At 45.3% G+C, this 17,562-nt stretch overlaps 1 protein-coding gene across 6 annotated transcripts in view; it reads left to right on the top strand.

Annotated features, from left to right (window-relative positions):
- RALGPS2 (Ral GEF with PH domain and SH3 binding motif 2) overlaps positions 1-17,562 on the top strand; it is a 158,956-nt gene that overhangs the window by 123,883 nt on the left and 17,511 nt on the right. For 2 of the 6 annotated variants that reach the window (XM_040406558.1, XM_040406563.1), the window contains exons 11-14: positions 8,600-8,667; positions 11,104-11,239; positions 11,746-11,903; positions 14,567-14,621. In XM_040406558.1, the coding sequence (XP_040262492.1) occupies positions 8,600-8,667; positions 11,104-11,239; positions 11,746-11,903; positions 14,567-14,621 (417 nt within the window). Of the gene's footprint in view, positions 1-8,599; positions 8,668-11,103; positions 11,240-11,745; positions 11,904-14,566; positions 14,622-17,314; positions 17,393-17,562 lie in introns of all 6 variants that reach the window. The other 4 variants (XM_040406564.1, XM_040406561.1, XM_040406562.1 and 1 more) reach the window with 3 other exon arrangements.

Below are 17,562 nucleotides of genomic sequence, written 5' to 3'. Positions count from 1 at the left end.
GGGAAAGTAACATGACCGTTTTATAGATCAGGTCGTTACGGACGCGGCGATACCTAATATGTGTAGTGTATTTAATTTTTTTAATTTTTATTCAGTGATGAATGTTTTTTTTTTATCTTAACTTTTTTCACTTTTTTTCACTTTTTTTTTGACCCAGACCCACTTGGTTCTGGAAGATCCAGTGGGTCTGATGTCTGTATAATACAGTACAGAACAATATATATTGTTCTGTACTGTATTTTACTTACACTGAACAGATCTGTGCTTTTAGCACAGATCTGTTCAGCACCATGGACAGCAGGACGCCTGAGCAGGCGTCCTGTTGCCATGGGAACCCTCCCCGTCTGCTCAGAACTTCGCAGACGGGGAAGGGTAAGCACGGGGCTGAGGGGGGCTCTCTGGGAGCTCTCTCCCTCTCCATCGGGGGGCTGCAAAGGCACAGCAGCCCCCCGATGGAGAGGGAGGGAGCTCCCTGACCGACGACAGTTAACTTTTTCCATACAGCGGTCCGTACGGACCGCGGTATGGAAAGGGTTAAACGGCTGACATCTGCACAGATGTCAGCCGTTTATACCAGGGTGCCAGCAATGTGCTGGCACCCTGGTATAACCACTAGAAGCCAACGATCGTTCATGGGGAGGCGGGCGGGGGATCGCGATCCCGCCTGCCGCACCGCCCGCCTCCCGCAACGCCCCCACCGCATGCGACACCCCCCCCCGCACCACCCGCCGGCATAAAATCGTGCAGGGGTGCAGGGGGGGGGGTGAAAAATATAGATTATAGGCACTCAAAAGTTTCTGATCCCCGCGGTCAGGGACCGCGGGCATCAGAAACTGCAAAAAGCGCAGCAAACCGCAGGTCTGAATTGACCTGCGGTTTGCTGCGATCGCCGACACGGGGGGGTCACATGACCCCCCCTGGCGTTGTCACAGGATGCCGGCTGAAGGATTTCAGCCGAAATCCCGTTCCGTTTAACCCCTCGGGCGCCGGAATACTGATTTCAAGTTAGGACGTACCGGTACGCCCTGAGTCCTTAAGGACTCGGGAAATAGGGCGTACCGATACGCCCTGCGTCCTTAAGGGGTTAAAGTGTAACAGTCCTTTTTTTTTTTTTTTTTGTAATGTGTAGGGGCAGTGATACTGACCATTTTTGTAATGTACTATAATTACTGAAATCGTACATTTGTATTAGAAAAATAGCTCTAAAGTGGCCCATTTTGAGCCTTAACAACGCTCCTCTGTCTTCTGTTTACATAACAGTGGAGACCTGCTAGCACTGACTGTGTTATCTAAGCAGAAGACAGAGGAGCGTTGCTAAGGCTCAAAATGGGCCACTTTAGAGCTATTTTTCTAATAGAAAAGTATATTTCAAAATTGCCCCTATACATTACAAAAAACAACACTTTAAACTATAGTGGTCTTTGAGCATCATGCACATGACAGTCTAGCCCCTCGTTCAGTGTATATATCAGGAAAACACCCAGTGCATAAGCCAAATGTATCCTTAGGGTTCTATTATGTTACTATTGCCAAGAGGATGTCTTCTTGTCACCTGTCTAGCTAATATACCCCCGTATACCCCTTTTTCATTTATGTGGAGAAGCGTGGTCGGCTACACTTTTCTATATGGAGGCGATTTGCTTGCTACAGAATGAGCAGTAGATTTTCCTTCTCATTACACAAGCCTCCTACTTGTATTGGTCTGCAAATATGTATTTTTGGCAATGACTTAAAAGGTTTTCCCAAGATATTTTAACTGATGACTTATCCTCAGGATAGATCATCAGTGTCAGATCAGTGGGGGTCCGACACCTGGGACCCCCACAGATGATCAGCTGTTTAAGAAGGTACTGGTTCTTGCAGTAGCGCAGCGGCCTTCTCTCAGCTCACCAAGCACAGCGCCGTCCATTGTATAGTGGTTGTGCTTGGTATCTCACCTCAGCCCCATTAACATTTATGGAGGTTGAGCTTCGCCATTCCATGTGACTGATGAATGTGATGTCACACGGGTCCCAGGTGGTGTCGGACCCCCACCCATCAGATACTGATGACCTATCCTGAGGATAGGTAGTCGGTAAAAAGATCTTTGAAAACCCCCTTTAAAGAGGACCTGTCCCCTCTCCTGACAGGTCTGTCTTAGTAACTACTTGCATCCTCCATGTAATAACAGTTCTGGATCACCGATTCTTATGACTCTAGGATGCGCCATTCCTTTATTATTCCTACTGGAATGACATTTCTACAGTCTGCAATAGATTCATCTAGGTGTTAATAGTTGAGGGTGTGTGGCCAGTGTCATACTTTGCAGAGACCCTCCAACCCCCCACCCAACTGGTAACGCCGACTGCTGACAGATCATTCAGATATATAAGAAATGATGACAGTTGTTGTTTTACGGGGAATGCAAGTAACTAGTAAGGCAGACCTGTCAGGAGAGGCAATCGGTCCTCTTTAACCACAGTGTCCATTTAAATACAGAATATTTCCCGCCAACCATCACACCACTATAGTATCTTGTATTTCCAGATCTAATGGTGTACTTTTGTGAGTATTAGCGTCTCTTTATTTCTTTAACAAGAACCCTGTTAGTCGCCCTTTAATGATAATGATTAATCACGTAGAAGTCTGGCCATAAAATATGGATTCCCAGCGGAGTAGTTAAAGGTTCTTTCCTTGTACTCTGCAGACATGGATGACGGCCAGGCTTATAGCACTGCTAGACACTAAGGGGCTTTCAGAAGTGCAGCCACACGAGCCCCTTTCCTGCCGCTGAATACAGATGCTTTGTCTGACGCGGGCTTACAAGACGGGCACCTTTGTGTTTTCTTGGGGTGTCTTGTGTAATATTAACAATGTTGTAAATGTCAGAGTCCAGTAGAACTACTTCCAGGCTTGAAAGAGCATCTGTCAGCAGTTTTGTACCTATGAAACCGGATGACCTGTTACATGTGCACTTGGCAGCTGAAGGCATCTGTGCTGGCCCCATGTTTATATGTGCCCGCTTTGTTGTGGTAGATGATGTTTTAATATATGCAAATGAGCCTCTAGGAGCAACGAGGGCGTTGCCGTTACACCTAGAGGATCTGCTCTCTTTGCAACTGCCGCACCCTCTGCACTTTGACGGGGGCCAGGCTGGTGTGATAATGTTTTCACTGCCTGGCCCTGTCAATCAAAGCGGAAGGGATGTGGCCATTGCAGAGAGAGCAGAGCCTCTAGGTGTAATGGTAACGCCCCCGTTGCTCCTAGAGGCTCATTTGCATATATCAAAACTTCATTTTTCTCAGCAATGCGGACACATATGAACAAGGGAAAAACACAGATGTCTTCAGCTGCCAAGTGCACATGTAACAGGTCATCCAGTGTCATAGGTACAAATCTGCTGACAGATGGTCTTTGCAACCCTTGACTAGCGTGCCCTGATGACCAGTGGTGAAAACCCCATTATAAGGCAAAGTTGTACAAGTGAAAGTGACAACTTCATGGAAATGTGCAGAGAGTTGAGTTCATTGGAGATTTTGGACAATGGTGTGACTTGCACACCTGCAGCACCCCCTACAGGACACTGCCGTACTGTACCCCTATATGTCTCATATGGAAATACTTGTGGCATTTTTCATTGGACACAAGATTGCGGAGCAATTTTGGCACAGGAAATAACGTCAATATACGATGCCGCCGACACTCCCATAGAAATAAATGGAGCAGAAGTGCACATTTCTGACCAGCTGCTCCGTCCATCTCAGGGGGGGCTCCACGGGATATAGGACCCCTGTTCTTGTAATCTGGGGGGACCTCCGCAGTAGGACCCCACCTATCCAATAGATGGGAATAACCCTTTCTAACTGGAATACCCCTTTTAAGGATGTATAAAGGACCTTTACGAGCGAACAAACACTCATTGGCGATAATCTGCCAGTGTAAAGGTGCCGCCGATAACCTGATTAACGAGCTAAAAGCTTAATCATCAGGTAATAGAATATTTTGTGTGGACACTTAAATAATTTGCCAGCAGCAGATGGTGCTGTCCAAACAGAGTAGGAGGACGAGGGATGGCATCAGCGATCACTCCTCCCCATACTGTGTAAATGCAGCTTTCTCCTCCACTGACGAGCAAGCGGTTTTCAGGAAGGCACGCTTCCTTCCCGAAAATCGCTTGCTCCATCGGGCCATGTAAGCCATGTCTATACACATTTGGGTATAAGCCGGTCCTTGTGTAAATGACGGTGGATTTTTATTTGTTCATTGTCTGTCTTTGTGTCCATGATGAGACGGGTCCCTGGTCAGTCATTGAGCCGTGCCTGGGATGTGTTCCAGTAGTGTTACCCGGCTCTCCCGTCAGATCTGCTGCATTGTTCATTGTTCAGATGGAAGCCTTCCATTCTCTATCAGCAGTCGGTCTCCTACACACAGGACCCGTGAGGCCATCCCCTGTCTTATATGACAGAAAGCAGCAGAGCTTTCTGATTTGTAAAGCAATTGTAAACAGATGGTGGCAAACAAAAATGTAATTGTTCTCTATGAAGGGGAACGTAGTGCAAATAGGGGAGATTGGGTGCATCAAATGTTAGTGAATAGCACATGCTGCAGAGGTTGGGTAGAGTATAGCACAGTGACGAGCACAGCAGAAAAGTACGGGGCTAGCCTTTAGGTCCCTGTGGGGAAAGTACATGAGACATTTGATGGCAGATCATGCCCAACGAGGGGGGGGGGGGGGGGGGGGTTGGGGGAGGATCAGGCAGCTTAAATTTGTACTTGGCCATTGCATAGTTTTCTTCTGGATAAGCGGTACTAGGGATCGACCGATATAGATTTTTATTTTTTTTAGAGCAGATACCGATAATCTGTGAACTTTTAGGCCCATAGCTGATTTATACCGATATTTTATATATTATAATATATATAATATTAGTTGGTAGTCACTGAGGTGGTGGAAATTTGCATTTAGCAATAGTATATTATAAATGTACGGTAAATTATAAATTAATAAAGCCCTTAGTTGGTAGTCAATTTATAATTTACATTTATAATATACTAGTGCCAAATGCCAATTTCCACACCATCCCCCCCTTCTCACTGACTTTATTAACCCCTATCAGACCTCAGATCAGACTTTATTTAATCCCTATCAGACCTCAGATCAGACTTTAACCCCTATCAGACCTCAGATGAAATAAAATCCTCACCTCTCCTGTTCCGCGGCTCCTCTTCATCCTGGGTCCGGCGTCTCGCTCCCCTGTGTTCTCCGGCCTGCGCTGCACTGTCACCTGACAGCATGCAGCGTCAGGTCCCAGTGCGCGCACTACGTCCTGACGCTGTACGGGGTCAGGACAGTGCAGCGAGGGCCCCATCAAAGAAGACCAGGGAGGGCGAGTATCAGAAGCGCTTGCTGCGCTTCTTCCCGGCACCCGATGCATACTAGTGAGCGCTTCCATAAGCGCTCGCTAGTATTCGCTTTATACACATTATCGGCAAGGTTAGATGCTGATACCGATAATGTGCAAAATCTTTAATATCGGCCGATAATTGGTCGTTCCCGAAGAGGTACTATATAAGCGAATCCTTTCTCAGTGGTTTGAATGGCACCCCCACGATCAGCTGTATGAGGAGGCGGCGCGTGCGGTGTGCACGTGCAGTCTCCCTTCTCTCTTCCAGTTCACCACTGTTTTGTCATAGACAGGAAGAGAGAAGGGGGACGGCACAGTCTCCTCATACAGCTGATCGGCGAGGGTGTCGAACCCCCACTGATCTGATATTGATGACCGGCCGTCTCACGTCATTGCTGTGACCGCGCACGCACCGGCAGTGCGCGGCAAGTCGCGCGCCATATACACAGCGGTGCACAATGTTTGATCTAATACAGGGGAGAATGCTTATGTCACTCAGCCCACTTTTAGTTCGGTCAGTTTCCATTGGTTCAATGTATGTGACTCCGCCTATTCTTATGGCTACATATATCTATCTAATAGATGTTATAACCCCTTGAAAAAGCTGACGACGAAACGCACGTCGGGGTACGGTCTGGTGGTGTTGTGGTTCACATTTGGGTCAGTATGCTGTGTATTATGCTAACTTTACATGGTGGTTAGGTATAGCATGGTGTTATGTTGGGTCCGTGTAGGTCTAAGTGTCAGTAATACTGGTACTGTGATCTCGCTATACTGTGGTCAGAGTAACACCTTATACATGCACTGATTATACTACCCTTGGATATATATTTTTGCACTTGCACTTTATATAGATGAATTAAAACTACCATACACCTGAAGCCCATGAGATTTTAAATGTTCTTAATTATGTGAAGCCAGATTTTTGTAATTTTGAAATATTTAATAAAAATGATGATGATTATTTGAATGTATATTCAGTGGTGGAGTTACGGTTTGTGAAAACCTTGATCCATATATTCTTTAGTATTGGTTCCATAAATTGTAAAAGCCCAGACAACCTCTTTAAGACAACTTATCCCCTACCCACCGGATAAGGGGATAAGTGTCTAATCGGCAGAGGTCCGGCCTGATCACTAGAACAGCGCCGTGCTCCGTATTTGAAAGGAGCGGCAGAAATGATTGCTTGTCCGCCACTTCATTCAACTCTATCTCCAGCAGCCCCATAGAGCAGCAGCGTGCATGCATGACCGACTCTCCCTGCAAATGGGGAAGCATTCTCATGATCGCCGGGGCCTTGCCAGTTGGTCCCTGCCAGTCAAACACTTGTCCTCTATGCTTTAAATGTATAGGGCAAGTCAAAAGTCAGGACACCCTTTTATTTCAGAAACGAAAGGGAAAATGAAATATTTGAATATCCCATCAAGTAATGTCCAGAACATGGCCGCCATTTTCAAAGCTGCCATCAAGGTTCAAGGGCATATTTTGTGGCAATCGAAATAAAAGGATGTCCTGAGACCTTTGACTCGCTTTGTACATGTTAGTGGTGGAGGGGATCAGCAGACAGCTGTCAGTGAGCTTGGCTGACGGCGATCCTCCTGGCATTGTGCTTCATGTTCTATCCCTGCATGCTGCCATGTTGGATCATTTCCAGTACTGCACAATGTGGAAGTGTCCTTCTAAGAATGCCCTGCTCCTCTTTCATCTCTCACCTTCTCTTTTTTGGTGTAATGAATACTTTTTCACATTTGTTCACAAATGGATGGTAAGTGAGCAGGAACATCTCGTGCTGATCCCTTTAAATAAGAATCTGGTTTTAGGATATGCTTCTTGAAAGCCCCTTTAGGTAATGTGTACTCAGTTGTGAGGTCTCTAGCCAGCAGACTGTCTCTTCCTATTCAGCGCACGTCTCTTCTGCTCTTCTTACGCCCACTTTTCGTACTTATTAAACAATTGGTTGAGGTGAGAAGAGTCTGGAGCATTATCCGAGGGAATACATAAATGGAGGCTTTATATTCACCAGAAGGCTCTAGGCCACACTAACATCCAGAAAATCTGCTCTTAGGTCTGTAATATCTGCAGCAAACACGGCACAGATCTCCTGCACCGAAACCCAGCCAGGTGACAGGAGAGCCCCAGTACACATTAAACTGTTGTCGGCCGTACCCGTGGGACTGGCTGACAGTATAACTCTTCCCCCTGACAGGTGGTGATGGAGGAGAGAAGGATCAGGCATGCTGTACTTCAACACCTGATCCTTCTCTTTTCATTTCTCTCCATTGACAAAACTGCCACGTTCAGGCGAGCTGAGCATGCATGTATACGGGGGCGTTGGGAGAGATATCTATTGAAGGTGTGTGGGGGCGCACAAAACGGGCAAGTGCAAAGGTGAAAAGAAATGCCAAAATCATGTGGCACAAACCAGTTATTTCAGTCTAGCCTCTCAACTTCTTAAATTGCCCTTCTGCACCTCTGCTTCGCCTATGTGTGATTGCGTAGAAGGCGAGACTTCGCGAAGTAATACGTTTGGCTCATCAGAACCAATACATTCTAATACTGTACGGAGCGCTCGCTCCGTACAGTATTCTAATGAAGTTTTATGCGAATGAAGCATCCAAAGACATAGAAACAGAAACAGATTTTTTCCATAGCTTAGAAAATGAATAATAAAATGTTGAGATTGCGCATACCCTGTAGTCCTTGCCTCTCCCTAGCGGTATGTTACCCTCCTCCCCACATGGTTTTTTGTTTTGACGTATATCAGGTATACAATGGGTGCACACTTGTGCAGTGTCTAAATATTATGGATGTGAAATGACTCGTTACCAGTAACGTTGCGTCTCCGTTTGTTTTGCTCTTACCACCGTATACATGAATGATGCACGATGTATAACACAGCCGCGCTCTACATATGTTTCCGTTGTTTTCTGCAGCTCGGTGTCTTTGAAATTTTGTTATTTATGAATTCTGTTTTCTGTCCATATAATTAGCTTTTTATCATCTGTAAACTATGCTCCAGATGTATTTTTCAGGAATATCCTCTTGTGATTCCTGTGAGCTCCTCAGCTCTGTTCACAGTTTACATTTCTAGGCTCCCCAGGACTGGGAATGTAAACTTTCCAGAAGTGCAGAGTGGATAGGACATATGGGTGTTGGTTCAATGTATTTGTCTGTCTCACCTTCCACCTTATGCTATGTGATCACCTATTTTGTAGGTTATCTTTGAAAATTGAGCCTGGGACCAGCACACCCCGTACTACAGCATCTCGGGAGGATTTAGTAGGTATGTCTTCCTATTATTATTTTTTTTTTTATTTATTTTGTTAAATTACCACATATTACAGACTATAAGACACACCTAGGATATAGAGGAGGAAATAAGAAAAAAAAAAATCTTTTTCATGGGACCTCAGATCAGACCCCTAAGCTCCATGGGACCTCAGATCAGACCCCTAAGCTCCATCGGACCTCAGATCAGACCCCTAAGCTCCATCGGACCTCAGATCAGACCCCTAAGCTCCATCGGACCTCAGATCAGACCCCTAAGCTCCATCGGACCTCAGATCAGACCCCTAAGCTCCATCGGACCTCAGATCAGACCCCTAAGCTCCATCGGACCTCAGATCAGACCCCTAAGCTCCATCGGACCTCAGATCAGACCCCTAAGCTCCATCGGACCTCAGATCAGACCCCTAAGCTCCATCGGACCTCAGATCAGACCCCTAAGCTCCATCGGACCTCAGATCAGACCCCTAAGCTCCATCGGACCTCAGATCAGACCCCTAAGCTCCATCGGACCTCAGATCAGACCCCTAAGCTCCATCGGACCTCAGATCAGACCCCTAAGCTCCATCGTCTCCCAGTGCAGAGCTGAACCCAGGAGAAAGCCAGGGAGTACAGCCCTTCACTTACCACACACCGGGCCTCCTGCATACTAATGACTGCTTCCATAATGGAAGCGGTCATTAGCATTCACACTATAAGGCCGAATGCACACGGCCGTGTTTTGCGGCAGAGAGCGGTCCGTGGTATGCCGGGCTGGATTCCTGTTCAGAGCAGGAGCGCACGGCGTCATTGGTTGCTATGATGCCGTGCGCTTCATGCTGCCGCTGCTGTACAGTAAAACACTCGTATAGTGTATTACCATAGTGCAGCGGCGGCATGAAGCGCACGGCGTCATAGCAACCAATGACGCCGTGCGCTCCTGCTCTGAACAGGAATCCAGCCCGGCATACCGCGGACCATGGCTGTGTGCATTCGGCCTAAGATGCACTACCATTTTCTTCTACACTCCCAAACCCCTATTGGGACGGAAAAGTGCGTCTTATAGTCCGTAAAAAGCATTTATAATTTTAGCAAATTGTAATCTCAGCGTTGGTTAGATGGCTTTGGGTATTTTTTATTTATTTTATTGCTACAAAAACCTGGAGATAGATAGATAGATATATATATATATATATATATATATATATATATATATATATATATATATATATATATATAATATTCTGAATAGTATCTCCTGCAAAGATCTCACAAAGCAAAACTGTCCAACAATAGCCAACCAGTGGAGGTCAGATGTTTTTAATCCTCTCTTTGCTTAAAGGGGTTGTCCAAGAGTTTTGCAAATGAAACTAACTACATCAAATGTTAAGTAACCTTTGCTTTTTTTGTTACTTATCTGTTAAATACACCACCACTCCAGTTGACCATCCTTTGGTGCTCCCCATGTATGCCCAGTCCCTTTCCTGTCATGTTAATTCCCAAATAAGACTCTTTAGTGAAGGTAGGCTCAGAAAGTGAGACCCATCAAGTTATTTATTGGTTTCCTCCTCTTGATATTCCTCTGGAGTCTTCCAGCTATCAGATCTGTAAATCGTGCTGAACTATTTTATGTTCTCGGTTCAGTGATAAAAATTTTGCCATTAGGTTGAATTTATTTAATGGCGGGGCTGCTATGTTGCCTGCTGAGATACCAGCACATAAGGTTGACATACCTAGATATATAAAGTGAGTTGCATTCAGCATAGACCTTTTTACATTATATTTAGTATAAATATGATTCTGCATATATATATTCTTGCTTTAGCTGTGCATGCATGCTGGGAGAACATACCCCCTCTCTATTCCATGGTAGTCGCATTGAATGGCTTCTGATCTTTAAATAAGATGTAACATTTGACAGTGGGACACGAAGTAAACTCCTAGCAGTTGATTTTGTCCGGGTTGACGTTATCCTGTGTCTACAGCCCGGTTTACTTGTATTCCAGGGTTTTCTTTAGAACTCTTCAATGCAGCATTGAAAAGATATGAATTAGTTCTTTATTAAAGGGGAGTCCAGGGTTTTTTAAGTGGTAGCCTATCCTCAGGATAGGCCATCACTACCTGATCAGCGGGGGTCCGACACCCCACACCCCGGCCGATCAGCTGGTCTGTGTAGCTCCGTTGACAGCACCATCAACGTTGTAGCAGCCGAAGCTCTCTACTACAGTGCTCTCCCATTGACTTCAGTAGTAGGGAGCTCCCAATGCTACAATGTCAATGGTGCTGTGTAACTCTGGTGCTGACTTCCATCAACGATGCTACGCAGACCAGCTGATTGGCACGGGTGTCAGACCCCCACCAATCAGCTATTGATGGCCTTGAGTTTAAAAAGGCCTGGACTCCGCTTTAATTGATGATCCTGCTTACTACATTAGTAACATTATTGTTCTCCTAGGGTCTGAAGTTGGAGCTTCCCCTCAAAGTTCTCGGAAAAGCATTCCTGCGGAAGGAGTGCTGCTGCCCCCGACGCCACCTTCTCCTCGAAATCTCATCCCACATGGTCACCGCAAATGCCACAGTTTGGGTTACAAGTAAGTATTTCCAGGCTCCTACAATGCAGTGTCCTGGCGCATGGTGTGGCACATGTCGCTACTAAACGGTTTCATCCCAAAGGGTTGTCCAGTCGACTCCGTTTAATGAAAAATGTTTAAAAAAAATCTCAGAGTGGTGTAAAGTGATAAAAATATAAAATACCATTACTGACCACCCCCTGCTTCCGTTTTGACGCCTCTATGGGTTCCGCCAGTCTGTTTGTGCTTCCTGGTCCCTCTTGACACAGACATGTGATGCTGCAGCCACCCTAATGGGTCACTGCTGCGGCCAGTGATTGGCTGCTGTATCACATATCCAGAAAGTACAGAGACTGGCTGGAGAGTCGGAGCGGAGGGGAATTGGTAAGATAAGTATTACTACTTCTATTATTCTCCACCATTCTGCTGTGACCAGACAACTCCATTATCCACACATCTGAATTCACTGCCTACCGTCATCGTTATTAATGAGATTTTATTTTTCCGTGACTTGTTTTCATGTTTAGCTTTATCCATAAAATGAACACAGCCGAGTTCAAAAGTGCAACATTCCCAAATGCCGGGCCACGCCACCTTTTAGATGACAGTGTAATGGAGCCACATACACAATCGAGAGGGCAGGCAGAAAGCTCCACACTTTCTAGTGGGATATCCATAGGTAAGTGTAAGTATCTGGACGAGCTACAAGCTCAATACCTTCGGTGACCATTCACAGGACACAGAATAATTTTTTTTTATTATAATTTTTTTTGGTAATAAAGGAGTTGTCCTATAGCTTCTGGGTCCCACTCCCATCTCAAAAACAAGGCTCCCTAGCGTCACCCAGCTGGTCACCATTGCGGCCTGCTATTGACTACTCCCCCCATCGCCGGATGTTTTGATCCGCGCATTAGGGAGATGCAGCGGTGGCCTTGCAGGGGATCGGGTAAGTATAGTCTATAGGAGGGGCCCGGGCATTGTTTGGGAAGGGGGGGGGGGGGGGAAGATTGTATTTGCAATATTTAATAACCCCTTAAATGTTTAATTCTGACAATCCATCTAAGCCTGTTTTCAAAACCATTTGCGGACAAGAAAAGGCATTTTCTCTGAGAGTGCCGGCGATGTGCGGTCTGCAAAATGCAGAGCGCACATTGCCGGTGTCCGTATTTTGCGGATCTGCAAAACACATACGGACGTGTGAATGGACCCTAAGACGCCTCTTCTCAAGGCTGAATAGATTTACTTCTTTTGATGCTCCTGCACATGACCTTATATTGCATCCATGTCTGATCCCCATTTTTTGCAGGTCACATTCATTCATTTCTATGGGTCCGCAGAAGAAAAAAAAAAACGGACGACAAATGAATGTTATCGTACAGAACATGTCCTATTCTTGTCCGCAATATGGTAATTTCTAGTGATGGGAGTAAGAAACATGCAGATTGCACATGGAAAGTATCTGTATTTTGTGGATCCGTGGTTTGCGGACGCGACCATGTGCATGAGGCCTTACTCTTTCTTTACGTGCAGGCTTCCAACCTAAAGACTCTTCTCTGTAGTGATTTATTGTCCAGCTGCATCCGCCTTCACAGCAGGCTGCATTGACTGAGCGGAGCCAACTTAGCAGCAGCAGGTAGAAAGGGAGGACGGGTGAGTGGGTAGAGAGATGTGGCTGCCTCAGCGCAGGAGAGAACAGTCTCACACAGCAGCACGCCGCCATAATGTAGTTTGCAGTGATGAAGCAGTGAGTGGATCTGTGGGACCTATCCGCAAAAAGGAATGCCCCCCCCCCCCCTTCCCCTAATTTAGAATTTTCCAGAGACTGCTGAGGCCTGTGACATGGAGTAATCTGTCCAAATATTTTCAGTTTATTCTAGTTAATTACTGGAGAATATGAAGGTAATCTGAAATTCCAGCCTTATCTGTAGAAAGTCTGTTTGGTCTTCACACCATTCCAGAAATAAGGGAGCAGCGTGATAAAGAGGTTTAGAATTACATGGATCTACATTCTTTTTACAGAAAAAAATGACCGTAGGTAACACGAGTACGGTTTTCAATGTATTAGAGCAGGTTCTTTACAGCGATGATCAAAGTATTGGGAAGGGGGGGGGGCAGAAAAGTGGCGCTGCAGCAGTGTAGAACCTGTATGATACCTAAAGTTTATTCAGTACAAATGTCAAAATCTAAACTGAGAACCCAAGCACCTCCGCTTAAAGGGGTTGTCCCATGAAAAATATTCTACAGTTTTCAAACCAGCACCTGGATCTGAATAATTTTTTAGTTGCAGGTGATTAAACATTTAATATAGGCGCTGAGTTGTTTAATAAAATGTATCTGTAGAGCGCCACCTGCTGTTTTTTTCTTATTTCTTTGTCCTGCTCACTGAGAAGTCCGCACATGCTCAGTTTCATCCCTCACCTGCCTCCTGAGCTGTGATAGGGAGAGAGCTATAGAAGAAAGACACGCCCCTTGTGAGGACACTCCCATGAGCAGCCAGCTTGATATAAATCTAGCAGAGCAATAGGTGCAATGAATGGGGAGATCTCTGGATCCATGTGAGGTACAGGGCTGGTTCTAGCTTTCTTAGCAAGATGTTGTCATGTACTAGATGTCTGATTTTCTTTCTTTTTTTTTTGCATTAATCATGGGATAACCCCCTTTTTCTGGGATTTATTTAACCAATGTCATCAGTGTCTGATTTGTGGGGGTCTGACACCAGGGACCCCCGCTCATCAGTTGTTTGAGAAGGCACTGACACTTGCAGTAGTATCACAGCCTTCTTCGTGCTCACCAAACATCGGTCCTTTCTCAAACAGCTAATCGGCAGGGGTCCCGGGTGTCAGTCCCCCACTGATCAGATACCGAGGATAGGTCATCAGTTAAAATATTCTGGAAAACCCTTTTAAGCTTTTCAGATCCTTATTCATAGCCCCATGTGTGTCTCGCGTGTATAATTACATGTGTCTATACAGTGAATTTCCTTCAGTCTAGCAACCAGTAATCCAGTGAGTTTTATAGAATTAAAGCAATTTTATTATATGTACATGTAATAATAAAAAAAAGGACGAAATAGAAGGCTAGGCTCGTGAACAGTAGGCTACGCGCTGCAGTACTGCTCCCTGTATTTGCTCCTCTTTAACAGTGGTCTCGTATATGAGCCTGAAGCAGAGAAACAAGACAGTATGTGCCCTTTAAGGGTTAACAGCAGACCTTTGAGTAGTTTTATGTAGGGATCTTGGAACGTTTTTCACGATCAGGACGTGCACTCAGATAATTTATCCTACCTCTTAATGTGTTCCAGCTCCTCCGACTTCTATGTTGACTTTTTGATCTTTTTTTTCCTTTAAGGGAGCAGTGATGGCTCAGAGCTCAGCGAAGACATGTCCTGGCCGGCGTTTGAAAGGTAAGACGACATCTACACAATTGCTGTAACACAGTAAAAATCTGCAGGTGCTAAAGGGAATGTGTCATCAGAAAAAGACCTATTGTTTAAATCACGTTTTTATGTTTAACAATATCTATATTTAAACAAAAACCATAAAATCCTGCAGTTTTCGCACTGACCATTAAGCCTAATGATAGGCACCACTTCTTAGTCTGTTCAGATCGCTTTACTGCAGTTACCTGCTTTTCTGTCATTCTAATCCTGCCTGTAATGATACCACCTCTGTGTATAGATAAGACTGGATCCACCATTCACAATAGGTGATTGTCAAAGCTTATCTATTCCTTCCCTGTACAATGACCCCTGCACAGGTCACAGAGCATGTCCCCTCCTGACCATCGTGTCTATGGCCCATGGGGCTGCCGTAAAGCAAATTCTTTTTTTTTTTATGCTGTATAAATGCTGTTAAGAACAGCTCATGTTCAGCAAATAGAATTAAAAAATCTGCAATCAGAAAATAAAAACAGATTAGATAAAAAGGAGATGTGCTAATATCTGGGATTAACTGGCAGATAACATTTTTGGTGACACATTTCCTCTTAAGTATTGTATTTTATTGTAAGTCATCTTTGGCTATGTTCACACTGCAGTTTTTGGCGTACGTTTGGCTTGTGCTCCTGATGCATACACCAAAGGGACCACTGGTCCCTATTCCGCTGACACCGAAACAGTGCCTTTTTTTGTTTTGATTTATAGAAAGCACATTCTCATACATGATTAAAGATGGCGTTCATACTTGGAGGTTGTCTCACTTCTGTAGATAGCATTTATCATGTAGAGAAAGTTATTACAAGGCACTTACTAATGTATTGTGATTGTCCATATTGCCTCCTTTGCTGGCTGGATTCATTTTTCTATCAAATATTACACTGCTCGTTTCCAGGGGTTATGACCGCCGTGCAATTCAGCAACGGTGGTCATGCGTGCAAACTATAGGAATAGGCGCCAACCTCTTTGGTGGCCGGGACCGTGGGAGTATGGATAGGACAGTGCTTTTTCCTATGGTGTGCAAGCACGTCCACCGCTGCTGGATTGCAGGGTGGTCGTAACCCCTGGAAACGAGCCGTGTATAATGTGATGGGAAAATGAATCTAGCCAGCAAAGGAGGAAATATGGAAAATCACAATACATTAGGAAATGCCTTGTATTAACTTTTTGTGCATGGTAAATGCCATTTGATGAACTGAGACAACCCCCAGTCTGGTCATGGGTTTCAAAAATTGATGCCTCCGTTACGGTAGAGCTGTGATCTTTACCTAGACTTTAGCTACAGTGCCTACAAGGGGGTATGAGGTAGTCTGAGGCACATCCCCCAGGCTTATCATCAGTTCAGCTGCTGATCTCTCCAGCTCTGTCTTTTCTGATTGGCTGATGTGTATAGGCACAAGCCCATCACAAGCTCATGAGCACGCAGATGCATGGAGAGAGGATTTGTATTACAGCCAAGGCAGAAGGGGGTTGTATTTGAAGTCATTTGACTTGGCTACAAGTTATCTGAGGGGGCCCACTCTGATGAGGAATGTTCTTCCTTTCCGAGGGGGGAATGGTGGGGGTCTTCTGCTGCCTGGCTCTTCCATGTCGGCTCTCCCTTCTGCAGAATGTCTTGTATGACTCCATTATCTGTCCCCTGTTGATGTAGTTCATTAGTTATGCCCTTGTTTGCAGTACTGCATGTCATTGCCTCATTAATTGATATAACAGCTTATTGCTGCATGTGACAACCTCCTGCCATTCCAGTATCACAGCATTCCTGATACTACAAATTGTAAATGTAAAATGCCATAGGGCTTTAAGGGGTGTTCCGATTATATAATGTTATCCCCTATCCTGTAGATGGGGTATAACTATTAGATCGTTCAGGTAGGGCTGGGCGATATGGCCTCTATATCGCGATATAATTTGGAGCATGTGCGATATAACGATATATCACGATATATTATTTTCTTCTGTATGTATACAAATTACATGGCCATCATCCATGTCCCCCAGCCAGCGCCATTAGCCCTATGCCATTGTCACCATCATCATGTCCCCCAGCCAGCGCCATCATGTCGTTTATATCTCCCACCCATACGGTCAGGCTTCTACAGCTGGGAACTCTTCTGATGATGACAATGGAAACCCTGTACCCCTTGGAGCCCCCCAAAATTAAATATGTGGCTGGTTGAGCATGTGAGCAGCCACTCCATTCATTTCTATGAGAGTTCCCATGGAAATTATTGGAGCGGCTGCTGTGTTCATTTCGGGGGGGGGGGGGGGGGGGGGGCTTCACGGGATACAGGGTTCCCACTCTCATGCGATCTAATAGTTATCCCCTATTCACAAGATAGGTGATAACTTCATATAAACGGAATACCCCTTTAAATACATTCTCATACAAAGTGATATACTAAATGGACAGTGCTTACCATTGCTGAGGAGCAACTGCAGACGGGTTACGTTAAACGTCTCTCCCACTAGAGAGGGCACAAATTGGCACATTATTTACTTCCAGTTCCTGTAACTTTTTATGCCAATGGCTTTCTTGTAAATGCTAAACTGAGCAGATCGGCCTGTGCGCCGGCTGTTCTGAGTGCGCCGCCTGTTCTGTGTTTTCTCTCTGTGATATTAGATTGTGAGTAACAATGATAATTTGTAATGGAATCCAACAGGAACAGGTTGTACCATTCTCTGGGGCCAATGACACGAGGGGCATGGAATGGCTACCGGGGCCCATTGAAGGCCAGCAGGTATACACGGGTCACTGGTGATGGGATGTGGCACGGTCTCTCGGTTGCTGGGTGCTCCTCTTCTGCTTTAAGAGCTTTTCTTTTTGGTGTTTGCCGAATCTGCTGAATCACCTCTTTTGAATCTGCATTTTGCTTCTTCTTTTTTTTTTCCCAGACAAATATCTTTCTGT

The sequence above is a fragment of the Bufo bufo genome, chromosome 9 (assembly GCF_905171765.1).
Source record: "Bufo bufo chromosome 9, aBufBuf1.1, whole genome shotgun sequence".
Lineage (NCBI taxonomy): Eukaryota > Metazoa > Chordata > Amphibia > Anura > Bufonidae > Bufo > Bufo bufo.
Note: the sequence above shows the minus strand (reverse complement) of the source record. Positions and strands in the feature narration are given on the sequence as shown.